Here is a 15,749-nt window from a genome sequence, read left to right as displayed (position 1 = left end):
TATCCCTGGTGTGTATTGGATAGTGTTAGTGTACGGGGATCGCTAGTCTGCGCTGACTTGTGGGCTGAAGGGCCTTAAAAAAATGCCGGACTAAGTCAGCGGGTCAGACAGCATCTCTGGAGAAAAGTGCTGGAGGAACTCAGTGGGTCTGGCAGCATCTGTGGCTCTAAATGGAGAAGTGACGTTTCGAGTTGCGACCCTTCTTCCCACCGATGTGGAGAACAAGTCGATGGGTATTTATAGTCAAGTCAAGTCAATTTTATTTGTATAGCACATTTAAAAACAACCCACGTCGACCAAAGTGCTGTACATCAGTTCGGGTACTAAGAAACGAACATACAATGGCACACGAACATAACAGCACATACATAAACAGTTCACAGCGCCCCCTCAGAGGGCCTCAAACGCTAGGGAGTAGAAATAGGTTTTGAGCCTGGAATTAGAGGAGTCGATGGAGGGGGCAGTTCTGATGGGGAGAGGGATGCTGTTCCACAGTCTAGGAGCTGCAACCGCAAAAGCGCGGTCACCCCTGAGCTTAAGCCTAGACCGCGGGATAGTCAGTAGCCCCAAGTCGGCCGACCTGAGGGACCTGGAGTTAGAGAGGGGGGTTAGAATATTTTTGATCGGGGGGGGGGGGGGGGGGGGCAAGCCTGTTTAGGGCTTTCTATGTGAATAGGAGGAGCTTGAAGTTGATTCTGTGCTGTACTGGGAGCCAGTGGAGAGAGGCCAGAATCAGGGTGATGTGGTCTCTTTTGCGGGTACCCGTCAGGAGTCTCGCTGCGGCGTTTTGGACCAATTGCGGGCGGAGATAGATAGATTCTTGATTAGTACTGGTGTCAGAGGTTATGGGGAGAAGGCAGGAGAATGGGGTTAGGAGGGAGAGATAGATCAGCCATGATTGAATGGCGGAGTAGGCTTGATGGGCCGAATGGCCTAGTTCTGCTATCACTTATGAACATGATGGAAACGGGCTGGCGGGCGGGGGGGGAGAGCTGGAAAAGAGAGGTGGGGCGGGGCAACGCTTGGCAAGTGATAGGTGGATACTGTTTGGAGGATTGGTTTGACAGATGGGGGGGGAGTAAGTGAGAAAGGAGATAAAAGGATGTTAGAACTGGAGAGAGGGAAGTGCTGTATCTCCACACAAAAATCAGCAAATTCATCAAGTAAAAAAAAAAAGAAATTGCACTTCTGATGGAGCGGGAACTGAAACCAGGACTGTCTTGCCAGCTCACCCAGAACTGCACCACAGCTCTGGAGATAAAGGATTCAAAGCTCACGCCACTGGAAATAAATAAATGAATGAACATTTGCATTTAGAGAGTGGGAAGAAAGCTCTAATCCCTGTTTCAACACTTCTGCAGCTGAGTGTTGACTTTGAGGGAGGGTGCTTGCACAATGATGTAGATACTAGACCACGTGATTCCAAGACCAACTCTTATCAATAGGAAGGAACTGCAGATGTCGATTTAAACCGAAGACAGACACAAAAAGCTGGAGTAACTCAGCGGGTCAGGCAGCATCTCTGGGGAGATGGAATAAGTGATGTTTCGGGTTGAGACCCTTCTTTTTTTCTGCCAGTAGACACTGTGATGAGGAGAAAGTGCTTAGGATGGAGCGTGTCTAATCTGTTGGTAGAAGTATATTTAGTTTAGTTTAGAGATACAGCATGGAAACAGGCCCTTCGGCCCACCGAGACCGAGCCGACCAGCGATCACCCGTACACTAGTTCTATCCGACACACGAGGGACAATTTATAGAGGCTAATTAACTGACAAACTGGCAGTTCTTTGGAATAAGTTCATAAGTTCTAGGAGTAGAATTAGGCCATTCGGCCCAACAAGTCTACTCCGCCATTGAATCAATGTGGGAAGAAACCGGAGCACCCGGAGAAAACCCACGTGGTCACGGGGACGTTTGAGTGAACCTTTGTAACTTTGGTGTCAGAAATGTGGCCACTCTTGTGTACTGCCTAGGTGAGGTGTGCTGTATGATTTTACTGGGTTGTCTGCAAGACAAAGCATTTCACTGTGCCTCGGTACACATGACAATAAAGTATCATTGAATCAGACCGCACCCGTAGTCAGGATCGAACCCAGGTCTCGTTGCTGTAAGGCAGCAACTCTACTGCTGTGCCACTCTATTCCTACAGCAACATTTCTTATTTTAACTAAGACACTCGGACTACCCTTGATGGCTTTACCTTGCACTAAACGTTATTCCCTTAACATGTATCTGTACACTGTGGACGGCTCGATTGTAATCATGTATTGTCTTTCCGCTGCCTGGTTAGCACGCAACAAAAGCTTCTCACTGTACCTCAGTACACGTGCCAATAAACTAAACTCAATCTAAATTCAAAAATATGTTTGTTTGGTGCTTATCTTGAAGCAGCTCCAATTGACTTGTGGGCGCAAGAGATTGCAGATGCTGGAATCTTGAGTCAAAAAACAAAGTGCTGGAGGAACTCAACAGGTCAGGCAGTTTCTGTAAGGGGAATGGACAGGCCCTTCTTCAGTCCGAACCTGAAACGTGGCCTGTCCAGTCCCTCCACAGATGCTGCCTGACCTGCTGAGTTCCTTTGGGTCTTTTTTTTAACCAAGGGCGGCTTGGTGGCGCAGCGGTAGAGTTGCTGCCTCACAGCGCCAGAGACCCGGGTTTGATCTTAACCACGGGTGCTGACTGTACGGAGTTTGTACGTTCTCCCCAAGACCTGTGTGGGTTTCCTCCGGGATCTCTGGTTTCCTCCCACACTCCAAAGACGTACTTTGTAGGTTAATTAGCTTTGGTCAAAATTGGCTTGGTAAATCCTCCCTTGTGTGTAGGATAGTGTTAGTGTGCGGGGATCGCTGGTCGGCGCGGACTCGGTGGGCCGAAGGGCCTGTTTCCGCGCTGGATCTCTAAACTGAACAAAATTTGGGTTTGGGTTTCTTGATTGAGCGCTTATGCTGGTGTTATAGCAGAAGTACTTTGTGTTTTTAGGGGATCTTATAGAAACGTATAAAATTATAAAAGGACTGGACAAGCTAGATGCAGGAAAAATGTTCCCAATGTTGGGCGAGTCCAGAACCAGGGGCCACAGTCTTAGAATAAAGGGGAGGCCAATTAAAACTGAGGTGAGAAAAAACTTTTTCACCCAGAGAGTTGTGAATTTGTGGAATTCTCTGCCACAGAGGGCAGTGGAGGCCAAATCACTGGATGGATTTAAGAGAGAGTTAGATAGAGCTCTAGGGGCTAGTGGAATCAAGGGGTATGGGGAGAAGGCAGACACGGGGTATTGATTGGGGACGATCAGCCATGATCACAATGAATGGCAGTGCTGGCTCGAAGGGCCGAATGGCCTCCTCCTGCACCTATTTTCTATGTTTCTATGTTTTAATCGTAATTTAATGAAAGAACTGACTTGCCTTGTGCTTTGTTCCCTTTGCAGGCAGCAGTCCCCTAGACAGTCCTCGAAACTTCTCTCCCAACGCCCCCGCTCACTTCTCCTTTGTGACTTCTCGAAGGTAAGGCCGCTCGGCTCTTGACCAAACAAGAGGCCAACTCTCTCTCGGGTACGGTGAAGGGGACAGCAGTAAACTTGGAGAAGAAAGAGATTGTAGATGCAGTGAGCTTGGAGGGAAAATCAAACTGCTGGAGGAAGCCAGTGGGTCAGGGAGCGTCTGTGGAGGGAGATGGTTGACTAATGTTTTGGGTCAAGACCTTGCATTAGGACAGGGTCCGGGCCCAAGACATCGATCCTTCTTCTGCCTCCACAGATGCTGCTTGACCAGCAATAAACATTATTATTATTATTTTTTTTTTTAGAGATACAGCGCGGAAACAGGCCCTTCGGCCCACTGAGTCCGCGCCGCCCAGCAATCCCCACACATTAACACTATCCTACACACACTAGGGACAATTTTTACATTTACCCAGTCAATTAACCTACAAACCTGTACGTCTTTGGAGTGTGGGAGGAAACCGAAGATCTCGGAGAAAACCCACGCAGGTCACGGGGAGAACGTACAAACTCCGTACAGATGGCGCCCGTAATCAGGATCGAACCTGAGTCTCCGGCGCTGCATTCGCTGTAAGGCAGCAACTCTTTGATTTAAACCAGCATCCGCAGTTTTTTTTTCCTCTCGGGCACTTGAATTATATTAGTGAGCGATCGGGAAATATGTTTGCCGGGCAAAGGAAGTTATTAAGCAGCTGATTAAACTTTAAAAACTCACAACAGTTGACAGATTTGTCCTTTTGAGTGGAGAGGTGCATATGTCAGGACTAGTGAACAGGTTGTACTGCGCTTGTTGTGAGAGTAGAGGTGTGAATGAGCGATTGAAATGGCCACATGTGTGACTGTGAAGGCGGTGTGTTTGAGTTCAGTAGATGTGTGACCAGAGTTTAATCATTACGATAAATCTGGTCTTTACCACTTCAAAGATTAGCCTAGTTTAGAGATACAGCGCGGAAACGGGCCCTTCGGGTCCACGCCGACCAGCGATCCCCGCACACTAACACAATCCTACACACACTAGGTCCAATTTACATTTCTACATTTACATTTACATTTACATTGGGCGGCACGGTAGCGCAGCGGTAGAGTTGCTGCTTTACAGCGAATGCAGCGCCGGAGACTCAGGTTCGATCCTGACTACGGGTGCTGCACTGTACGGAGTTTGTACGTTCTCCCCGTGACCTGCGTGGGTTTACTCCGAGATCTTCGGTTTCCTCCCACACTCCAAAGACGTACAGGTATGTAGGTTAATTGGCTGGGTAAATGTAAAAAAAAATTGTCCCTAGTGGGTGTAGGATAGTGTTAATGTACAGGGATCACTGGGCGGCACGGACTTGGAGGGCCGAAAAGGCCTGTTTCCGGCTGTATGTATATTATATGATATGATATGATATGATACCAGGCCAATTAACCCACAAACCTGTACGTCTTTAGAGTGTGGGTGGAAAACCGAAGATCTCGGAGAAAACCCGCGTGGAGAACGTACAAACTCCGCACTGACAGCACCCGTGGTCAGGATCGAACCCGGGTCTCTAGGACTGTTAGGCAGCAACTCTACCGCTGTGTCACCATGCCGACTATTGTCAAGGGAAAAAAAAGAGGCTTTCACTTCTACATTTCCCTGTCAACCTATGGAGGTGCCAAAGAGCATGTTAAGTCCACATGTTAAGTCTATAATATTATGGAGCTTTGTTATAATTTGTGTTCTGATATTCCATTAAAACCAACCAAAGTCAGTGGATATATTTAAGGCAGTGATAGGTAGATTCTTGATTAGTACCGGGTATTTCAGGGATTATAGGGAGAAGGCAGGAAAATGGGGTTGGGAGGGAGAGATAGATCAGCCATGATAGAAAGTGTAGGAAAAAAACTGCAGATGCTAGTTAAAATCGACGGTAGACACAAAATGCAGGAGTAACTCAGCGGGTCAGGCGGCATCTCGGGAGAGAAGGAATGATAGAATGGCGCAGTGGACTTGATGGGTCGAATGGCCTAATTCTGCTCCTATCACTTATGACCTTGTCACCTTAACCAGGAGTCAACTGTGGCGTGGAATTCGAGCCAGTTTTACGGTGGGAGTCATTGACATTTCTTAACCGGTTGTTGCTGTAACCTCTTTCTTTCCTTACAGCCATGGTCATCGCAGTGACAGGTAACTCCGCTCTCTGTCAGGTGTACTAGAACTGATACTGTGCTCAGCTGTGTGATTTGGTTCAAGGTGGTTACCATTTTGGAACATGTGATTAGTCAGTGGTGTTGTGTGAGCAGGCCTCTTTTAATTGCTTTTCTCTTGCGCGTGTGTGTGTGTGCGTGTGTGTGTGTGCGCGCGCGCGTGCGTGTGCGCGATGCATGTTCATTTTCAATGTGCTTTCGAGACTAACCAAACTGCAACTAAACCAGTGCAAATCACAGCCCAGCATCCTAAGTAAGGAGGTACATTAATTTTGCACCGTGATTTCTGGATTGTCACTTGGGTTTTCTGAAGGAAAGTCATTGGCGGAGTATAGCAGGAGATATTCATACAACACTCCCCACCCTACCCCCCCTACAAACGTCAATGAGTTGATCAATTCTTCTAATGAGCTTGGGGTCCTAGTCCACAACTCCCTGAAAGAGGCAACACGAGTACTATGCCACTACAACAACATTTAAAAGACATTTGGACAGGTACATGGATTGGAAAGATTTAGAGGGATGTGGGCCAAACGTGGGACTAGTGTGGATGGGGCATCTTGGTCAGCATGGGCATGTGGGCCAAAGGGCCTGTTTTCATGCTGTTTGACTCTATTACTCTCTATAACTCTAAGTAGATACAGCGGTTAAGAAGGCACATGGTATGCTTACCTTCATTGGTCATGCTGTTGAGTATAAGAGTCAGGAAGTCATGATAGACATAGACAATAGATGCTGGAGGAGGCCATTTGGCTCTTTGAGCCAGCACCGCCATTCATTGTGATCATGGCTGACCATCCACAATCAATCCACAATGGTGCAGCTCAATAGGACTTCGGTGAGGCCGCATGCGGAGTATTGCGTGCAGTTCTAGTCACCCCGTGATGGGAAGGATGTGGATGCTTTGGAAAGGGTCCCTCCAAACCTGTCCTCTACATCAAGTCAAGTCAAGTTTATTTGTCACATGCACATACACGATGTGCAGTGAAATGAAAGTGGCAATGCCTGCGGATTGTGCACAAAAAAGAATTACAGTTACAGCATATAAATAAAGTTAATAAAGTTAATACAGAGAAGACAAAATTTAGTCCCTGGAGTTATAAAAGTTAACTCCATCCATCCAACCTTCCAGGGTTGAGAGACAGATCAACCATAATGCTGCCTTGCTTCGGGATATTAGCTACAGGGAGAAGTTGGACAGTCTTGGACTGCTTTCTCTGGAACGCCGAAGAATGAGGGGAGAGCTGGTAGAGGTTTATAAAATTATATGAGAGGCATGGACAGATTGGACAGTGGGACCTATCTAATATCAAATCCTGGAAGGAATAGCGTAAGGTGAGAGGGGCAAAGTTTATAAGAGATGCTATGTTTATTTGGAGGGCATGTTTGTAACACAGCGGGTGGAGAGTGCCCGAAACCGTCTGCCAGGGATGGTGGTAGAGGTAAATAGGATGGTGACGTTTAGATGGCTTTCAGATGGGCACACAGATATACAGGGAATGGAGGGGTATGTATCATGTGCAGGCAGATAAGGGTTGGTCTTGGCACATTGTGTTCCTCTGCTGCACTCTTCTACATTTTAATGAGTAATTATGTTTTAGAAGGACATTGGAAATGGTTGGAGTCCCTGAACAGGCCAGGCAACATCCGTGCAAAGAAAAACAGAATTGAAGAAGGGAGAAGTTTATCATATCATATCATATATATACAGCCGGAAACAGGCCTTTTCGGCCCACCAAGTCCGTGCCGCCCAGCGATCCCCGTACATTAACACTATCCTACACCCACTAGGGACAATTTTTACATTTACCCAGCCAATTAACCTACATACCTGTACGTCTTTGGAGTGTGGGAGGAAACCGAAGATCTCGGAGAAAACCCACGCAGGTCACGGGGAGAACGTACAAACTCCGTACAGTGCAGCACCCGTAGTCAGGATCGAACCTGAGTCTCCGGCGCTGCATTCGCTGTAAAGCAGCAACTCTACCGCTGCGCTACCATGCCGCCCAGTTTAGTTTAGAGATGCACTGCGTAAAACGGGCCCTTCAGCCCATCATTCCCCTACGATCCTACACACTAGGGACAATTTACAATTTTTACCAAAGTCAATTAACCTACAAACCTTTGGAGTGTGGGAAGAAACCGGAGCACCCTGAGGAAACCCACATGGTCACGAGGAGAACGTACAAACTCTGTACAGACAGTACCCGTAGTCAGGATGGAACCCGGGTCTCTGGCGCTGTGAGGCAGCAACTCTACCGCTGCGCCACCATGACTTCTGGAATGGCGGGGAGTAGGAGTCTGAATCATACATCCATTGCGAACCATGGAATGTTTTAACAGTGACTGGGTTGTGTTGCTGTGTTGGTTTTTTCCCTAGTGTTGAGCGGTATCTGCACATGGGTAAAGGATTCCTCCATCCTCACTGTGACCAATGCCTCTTCAATGACCTTTGAAGAGCCTTTACATTCCAAGTGAAGTCGCAACACCTTCTCTGTTGCAAATGACCCACAAGTTCATTAGTTAATTTGTGGTCGGAGAAGAATTCGGCCATTTGGCCCAACGCCAACTCCCACCATTCATAGAGTCAGAGAGTGATACAGTGTGGAAACAGGCCCTTTGGCCCTACCTGCCCACACCGGCCAACATGTCCTAGCTACACTAGTCCCACCTGCCTGCGTTTGGTCCATATCCCTCCAAACCTGTCCCATACGTCCATCCAACCTTCCAGGGTTGAAAAATAGATCGACCCTGTCTGATTTCACAAAATGCTGGAGTAACTCAGCAGGTCAGGCAGCATCTCAGGAGAGAAGGAATGGGTGACGTTTCGGGTCGAGACCCTTCTTCAGACTGAAGAAGTCAGACTGAAGAAGGGTCTCGACCCCAAACATCACCCATTCCTTCTCTCCTGAGATGCTGCCTGACCTGCTGAGTTACTCCAGCATTTTGTGAAATAAATACCTTCGATTTGTACCAGCATCTGCAGTTATTTTCTCACATCAACCCTGTCTGATCTATATTTCCCTCTCAACCCCATTTCCCTGCCTTCTCCCCATTACATCTCACTGAGAGACTAGTGATGATCCACAGACTGTGACCAGAGGAATCCTTACCCATGGACCTGGCTGTGTGCTTATCGAGTTGGTGTCTTTCAAATGCCAAACCAAACCCTTTCTGACATGGGATGTGAATTGATAACATTGATTTCATTTTCTCCTCCCTTAACGATTGTGACTCTATTACTTAAGAAACTAGAATAAATTATCATAATTTAGTGCAATAACATGTCAAAAATGTTCAGTTTGAAGCTCATTACACAGGAAAAATTATTACAAGGATTTATAATCTATTACATAGATTCATTGAAATTTATTATTATTATTATTAATAATAATTTATTTGAAAAGGGACAATGTACATTAATTGACATTCAAACAAATGTAAATGTACTCGAGTTAGCCGAAAGGCTAGTTTTCATCGACAGTTCCTCAGCCTGATGTTGTTAGGCATCCTGGTCATGTCCAGGACCAGGCCCAAGCCCAGGCCCAGGCACCAGGCCCAGGCACCAGGCCCAGGCCCAGGCCCAGGCTCCGGCTACATCCCCCATCACCAGGCCTGGCTTTCCTGCCCCCAAGCGACAGGTAGCCGAGCCCTGCTCGTACCCGAGATCAACGGACCCCAGATTTGTAGCACAGAAGGAAGGGGTTTAATCCATCTTGTCCATGTTGCATCAAAATGGAATCTAGATTAATCCCACTTCCCTGCTGTTAGTCCATAGCCTTGTAGGCTATGCTTTTCCACAAGCCTGTTCATTATTTTTAAGATGTGATAAATTTGCTTTGTCTCATCCCAAGATAACTTTGAAAATCTGGAAGTTCCCAGTGTCATTCCTGGCTTCTTTACGCCGCTACTTTCTCCATGGCAAAAGACATATAGGTTGGAAAACGCACACTTCCGGATTCAGGGACAGTTTCTTCCCAGCTGTTATCAGGCAAATGAACCATCCCACCACAGCCAGAGAGCAGTGCTGAACTACCATCTACCTCTTTGATGACCCTCGGACTATCCTTGATTAGACTTGCTGGCTTTACCTTGCATTAAACGTGATTCTATTATCATGCACACATACACTGTAAATGGAATGATTATAATAATGTTTTGTCTTTCTACTGACTGGTTAGCACGCAACAAAAGCTTTTCACTGTACACGTGACAATAGACAATAGGTGCAGGAGGAGGCCATTCGGCCCTTCGAGCCAGCACCGCCATTCACTGTGATCATGGCTGATCATTCTCAATCAGTACCCCGTTCCTGCCTTCTCCCCATACCCCCTGACTCCGCTATCCTTAAGAGCTCTATCTAGCTCTATCTTGAATGCATTCAGAGAATTGGCCTCCACTGCCTTCTGAGGCAGAGAATTCCACAGATTCACAACTCTCTGAGTGAAAAGGTTTTTCCTCATCTCAGTTCTAAATGGTCTACCCCTTATTCTTAAACTGTAGCCCCTTGTTCTGGACTCCCCCAACATTGGGAACATGTTTCCTGCCTCTAACGTGTCCAACCCCTTAATAATCTTATACGTTTCGATAAGATCTCCTAAACTGAACTGAACTATCTACCTCATTGTTGACCCTCGGACTATCTTTGATCGGATATTATTGGCTTTACCTTGCATTAAACGTTAATCTCTTATGCATCTGTAAATGGATCGATTGTAATCATGTATTGTCTTTCTACTGGCTGGTTAGCACGCGACAAAAGCTTTTCACTGTACCTCGCGGTACACGTGACAATAAACTAAACTAAGGCTCCAAGGAAGAGATAACAGATCAAAAATGTTGCCCACTTTCCCCGCCCAACATTAGTTCTGGTTTAAGAAGAAAACTTTGGGTAGCTTCTCCTGAACTGAACACAGGATTCAAGATGAAAGTTGACAGCGTTTTGGATGGGAACTGTTCCCCTGCTCCTAGAGTTGTTGACCCCTGACAATTTGGCCTCATTGGTGAAGTGATCAAAGATACTAGAGGAGCAAGGTGGACCACTCCGCCGAAATCGCCTATACTGAAGTGTAGTACGCCAAGGAGTGTAACGTCCGCCATATTAATAAGCAAAACCCGCCATTCGCTCTGCCTCTCGCAGTGTTTTGGGGGAACAGCATGTGTGATGATACCATTAAAATGCAGAATATATCTCATCTATCAATCCACAGATTTTTGTTATTTTTCTTTTAAAATGTTTCTGCAAGTTTCTGCCGACTAAAATGGCGCCGTGACATACTACGGTCTTTAGGGTCGAGTGGTCTATCTTGCTCTGCTCTATTATCTTTGGAGGTGATTGAATGATCGTCAATGTGGTTTAGCAACTCCGCGGGTTACAGACGTCTGTTGCTTTCAGACTGAAAGGGATGTTCCAGTTTTAGTTTTAGAGATAAGGCGAGGAAACAGGCCCTTCGGCCCACCGGGTCCACACCGACCAGCGATCCCCGCACACTAACACTATCCGACACCCACTAGGGACAATTTTTACATTTACCAAGCCAATTAACCAACAAACCTGTACGTCTTTGGAGTGTGGGAGGAATCCGAAGATCTCGGAGAAAACCCACGCGGTCACGGGGAGAACGTACAAACTCTGGACAGGCAGCTAAGTACTAAGTACAGGCAGCTAAGTACTAAGTTCTTTGGTAACTTGTCAGTTTCTTTGTTGAACTAAATTAAGGCGCATGTTGCAATCAAAAGCGCTTGAACAATTGGTTGGGCAGAAAGCCAAACTGTAAGAAAGAGGACTGTGCCTCCTTCTCAAGAGTAGCCTGCTCTTCTACGTCGGTGCCAAAGCATCAACATGACCCTTATACGTGCCACCTGCCGTTGTTCTTTTCAGTCCATAAACTACTTTGCCATCAAATTCATCCACTGGAATTTTTAGGTCAGGCCAGAGTAACTCTGTACAGGCCCGTAGTAAGGATCGAACCTCAGTCTCCGGCGCTGCCAGTTGCTGTAAGGCAGCAACTCTACCGCTGCGCCACCGTGCTTGTCTGGGATGGCGGTGAGTATGATATTGGCTGAAGTGCTTCATTTTGTGTTCCCAGGGCAGACGGACGAAGATGGTCCCTTGCCTCACTGCCATCCTCAGGATATGGAACCAACACGCCCAGCTCCACCGTGTCTGTAAGTGCCACCTCTCCCTCTCCCACCATTGAGCTTGCAAAGGGAAAGGACGCAACGAGAGGCCGTGCTGGTTGTTCTCTCCGCTGCTGCAACCGCAACACGATCTCTCAGTTCCACCTTCGTAAACGGCAACCCATTGCGTTAACGTGCGCTGGAGTGCCGTCGCGCAAAGGACGTGACTACATTGGAGAGAGTACAGGAGGCCATTTCTGGGGCAGTAAAATATAGACCAAGGATCTACAGATGTTTTACATGGATAGGACAGGTTTGGAGGGATATGGACCAAGCGCAGGCAGGTAGGACTAGTATAGTTGGGACATGGTGGACAATGTGGGCAAGTTGAGCTGAAGGGCCTGTTTCCACACTGTATCACTCTATGACTCTATGTTTAGGAGATAGATGGAGATACAGTGTTGAAGCAGGCCCTTTGGCCCACCATGATCACCCATTCTTCCAAGTTCTGTGTTATCCCACTCTTGCATCCCACACACTGGGGGCAATTTACAAAAGCCAATTAACTTGCACACCTGCACATCTTTGGAATATGGGAGGAAACTCCAGAGCACCAGGTGGAAACCCACATGGAGAACGTACAAACTCTGGACAGGCAGCACCCGTAGTCAAGATCAAACTCGGGTCCCTAGCGCTGTAAGGCAGTAGCTCTACTACTGCACTACTGTGCCGCCCAGCATATTAACACTATCCCACACACACGCGGGACAATTTACACTTACACCAAGCCAATTTACCTACAAACCTGTACGTCTTTGGAGTGTGGGAGGAAACCCGAAGATCTCGGAGAAAACCCGCAGGTGAACGTACAAACTCCGTACAGACAGCGCCCGTAGTCGGGTTCGAACCCGGGCCTCCGGCGCTGCAAGCGTTGTAAGGCAGCAACTCTACCGCTGCGCCACCGTGCTGAGGGGTGATCTTCTACAGTGTATAACATAATGTACACAGATGTGTGAATGTACAGAGCTTTAAATCCAAGCTTAGGTGATCACAAACTAGGGGGCATAGATTTAAGGGGAGAAGGAAAAGATTTAATAGGAACGTGAGGGGCAACTTTACACAGATGTGCAACGGGCTGCTCGTTGAAAGTGGTTTACATTTCTATAACATTTAAAAGGCATTTGGACAGGAAGGATTTGGAATAATATGGGCCGCACACGTGCAAAGGTGACTAGCTTAGTTGGGACATCTTGGTCAGCATTGGTGAATGGGGCCGAAGGGCCTGTTTTCATGATGTATGACTCTAAGAGCTTTGAAGGACTGAATGGCCTCCCCCAATGCGCTTACATTGGTCTGGTTGGAGGGAGTGAGGTGGAGGGAAAGCAGAGAAACATGAATCCACAAGGTCCAACAATGGGGGGCGATCAATGATGGATCAATGATGGATCAATGATAGCCACCGCGAGAGGAGATGAAGGGAGGGCAGATACATGTAGGGTTGCCAACTTTGTCACTCCCAAGAAAAGGGACAAAAGGTGACGTCACTGCCCCGCGCCCCACGTGACCTCACCCAGCCAGCGGCCACGTGCTCCTGCTCCACCATCAGCGGCCACCCAGGCCGGGAGGCAGGTTTCTACGAAACCTCCATTAGGCGGCGCCTGGGCCTCTGGTCCTACACTATCCAGGCCTACAGCGGCCCCCGGGCCTACAGTGTCAGGGCCTACAGTGTCCGGGCTACCGCGCCCCCCGGGCCTACAGTATCCGGGCCTACAGTGTCCGGGCCTACAGCGGCCCCCGGGCCTACCGTGTCCGGGCCTACAGTGTCCAGGCCTACAGCGGCCCCCGGGCCTACAGTATCCGGGCCTACACTATCCAGGCCTACAGTGGCCCCCGGGCCTACAGTATCCGGGCCTACAGTGTCCGGGCCTACAGCGGCCCCCGGGCCTACCGTGTCCGGGCCTAAGTGTCCAGGCCTACAGCGCCCCCCCGGGCCTACAGTATCTGGGCCTACAGTGTCCGGGCCTATAGCGGCCCCCGGGCCTACAGTGTCCGGGCCTACAGCGCCCCCCGAGCCTAATATAGGACAAGGGCGGTCCCGTACAGGACAAACCAATTTAGTCCAATATACGGGATGTCCCGGCGAATACGGGACAGTTGGCAACCCTAGATACATGGGTGCCAAGCTTTGGACGAGGTCCTGTTTTATCCCCCCTCACTTGCACCTTGTTTCACTTTGCAGTCTTCATGCTCGTCGCAGGAGAAGCTCCACCAGTTGCCCTTCCAGCCCACCGTGGACGAGCTGCACTTCCTGTCCAAGCACTTTGGGAGCACGGAGAGCATCACGGACGACGATGGAGGTCGGCGCTCCCCGGCCATCCGCCCGCGCTCTCGGAGCCTCAGGTCAGTAACCCCCCTACTACTGCCCCAGGGCGGTGGAGCTGACGCCATTTTGATGTTGCTGTGCCAATGTTGGCTCTGGGAGAGAGCTGCCAGGGACATGTTGGGCCCTGGTGAGACCGCACCTGGAGGATTGTGTGCAGTTTTGTTCTCCTAATTTGAGGAAGGACATCCTTGTAATTGGGAGAATGCAGCGTAGGTTCACCAGGTTAATTCCCGGGATGGCGGGACTGACATATGATGAAAGACTGGATCGACTGGGCTTGTATTCACTGGAATTTAGAAGGATGAGAGGGGATCTTATGGAAACATGTAAAATTCTTAAAGGATTGGACAGGCTAGATGCAGGAAAAATGCTCCCGATGTTGGGGGAGTCCAGAACCAGGGGTCACAGTTTAAGAATAAGAGGTAGAAAATTTAGGACTGTGATGAGGAAAAACTTCTTCACCCAGAGAGTTGTGAATTTGTGGAATTCTCGGCCACAGAAGGCAGTGGAGGCCAATTCACTGGATGTTTTCAAGAGGGAGTTAGATTTAACTCTTAGGGCTAAATGAATCAAGGGATATGGGGAAAAACCAGGAACGGGGTAGTGATTTTGGATGATCAGCCATGATCATATTGAATGGCAGTGCTGGCTCGAAGGGCTGAATGGCCTACTCCAGCACCTAATTTTCTGTTTTTTCCATGAATGGCCAAATTCTGTGCTATCACCATTACATGAATTTATCAAAGGGGCATAGTTGAGTCAAACGCTCTCACTAATTTCAGCGCGGGGAACAATTGACCCAGGGCAAGGAGGGTCCCTTTTAGGCCAATGTGCTTTGATTAAACTCACAGTATAAGAAAATAACTGCAGATGCTGGTACAAATCGAAGGTATTTATTCACAAAATGCTGGAGTAGAAACATAGAAAATAGGTGGAGGAGTAGGCCATTCGGCCCTTCGAGCCTGCACCACCATTCAATATGATCATGGCTGATCATCCAACTCAGTATCCCGTACCTGCCTTCTCTCCATACCCCCTGATCCCTTTAGCCACAAGGGCCACATCTAACTCCTTCTTAAATATAGCCAATGAACTGGTCTCAACTACCTTCTGTGGCAGAGAATTCCACAGATTCACCACTCTGTGTGAAAAAAAACATTCTCATCTCGGTCCTAAAAGACTTCCCCCTTATCCTTAAACTGTGACCCCTTGTTCTGGACTTCCCCAACATCGGGAACAATCTTCCTGCATCTAGCCTGTCCAACCCCTTAAGAATTTTGTAAGTTTCTATAAGATCCCCCCTCAATCTTCTAAATTCCAGCGAGTACAAGCCGAGTCTATCCAGTCTTTCTTCATATGAAAGTCCTGCCATCCCAGGAATCAATCTGGTGAACCTTCTCTGTACTCCCTCTATGGCAAGAATGTCTTTCCTCAGATTAGGAGACCAAAACTGTACGCAATACTCCAGGTGTGGTCTCACCATTGCCCTGTACAACTGCAGCAGAACCTCCCTGCTCCTATACTCAAATCCCCTCGCTATGAATGCCAACATACCATTCCCTTTCTTCACTGCCTGCT

General features: G+C 48.1%; 1 protein-coding gene across 1 annotated transcript in view; it reads left to right on the top strand.

Moving 5' to 3' along the window:
* LOC144610584 (microtubule-associated serine/threonine-protein kinase 1-like) overlaps nt 1-15,749 on the top strand; it is a 128,619-nt gene that overhangs the window by 52,711 nt on the left and 60,159 nt on the right. The window contains 4 exon segments of the mRNA XM_078429392.1: nt 3,428-3,503; nt 5,628-5,648; nt 11,758-11,836; nt 14,028-14,188. Coding sequence (XP_078285518.1) covers nt 3,428-3,503; nt 5,628-5,648; nt 11,758-11,836; nt 14,028-14,188 — 337 coding nt within the window.

This window comes from Rhinoraja longicauda, chromosome 37 (assembly GCF_053455715.1).
Source record: "Rhinoraja longicauda isolate Sanriku21f chromosome 37, sRhiLon1.1, whole genome shotgun sequence".
Taxonomy (NCBI): Eukaryota; Metazoa; Chordata; class Chondrichthyes; order Rajiformes; family Arhynchobatidae; genus Rhinoraja; species Rhinoraja longicauda.
The sequence above is the reverse complement of the archived record's forward strand: the minus strand, read 5'-3'. Positions and strand labels throughout refer to the sequence as shown.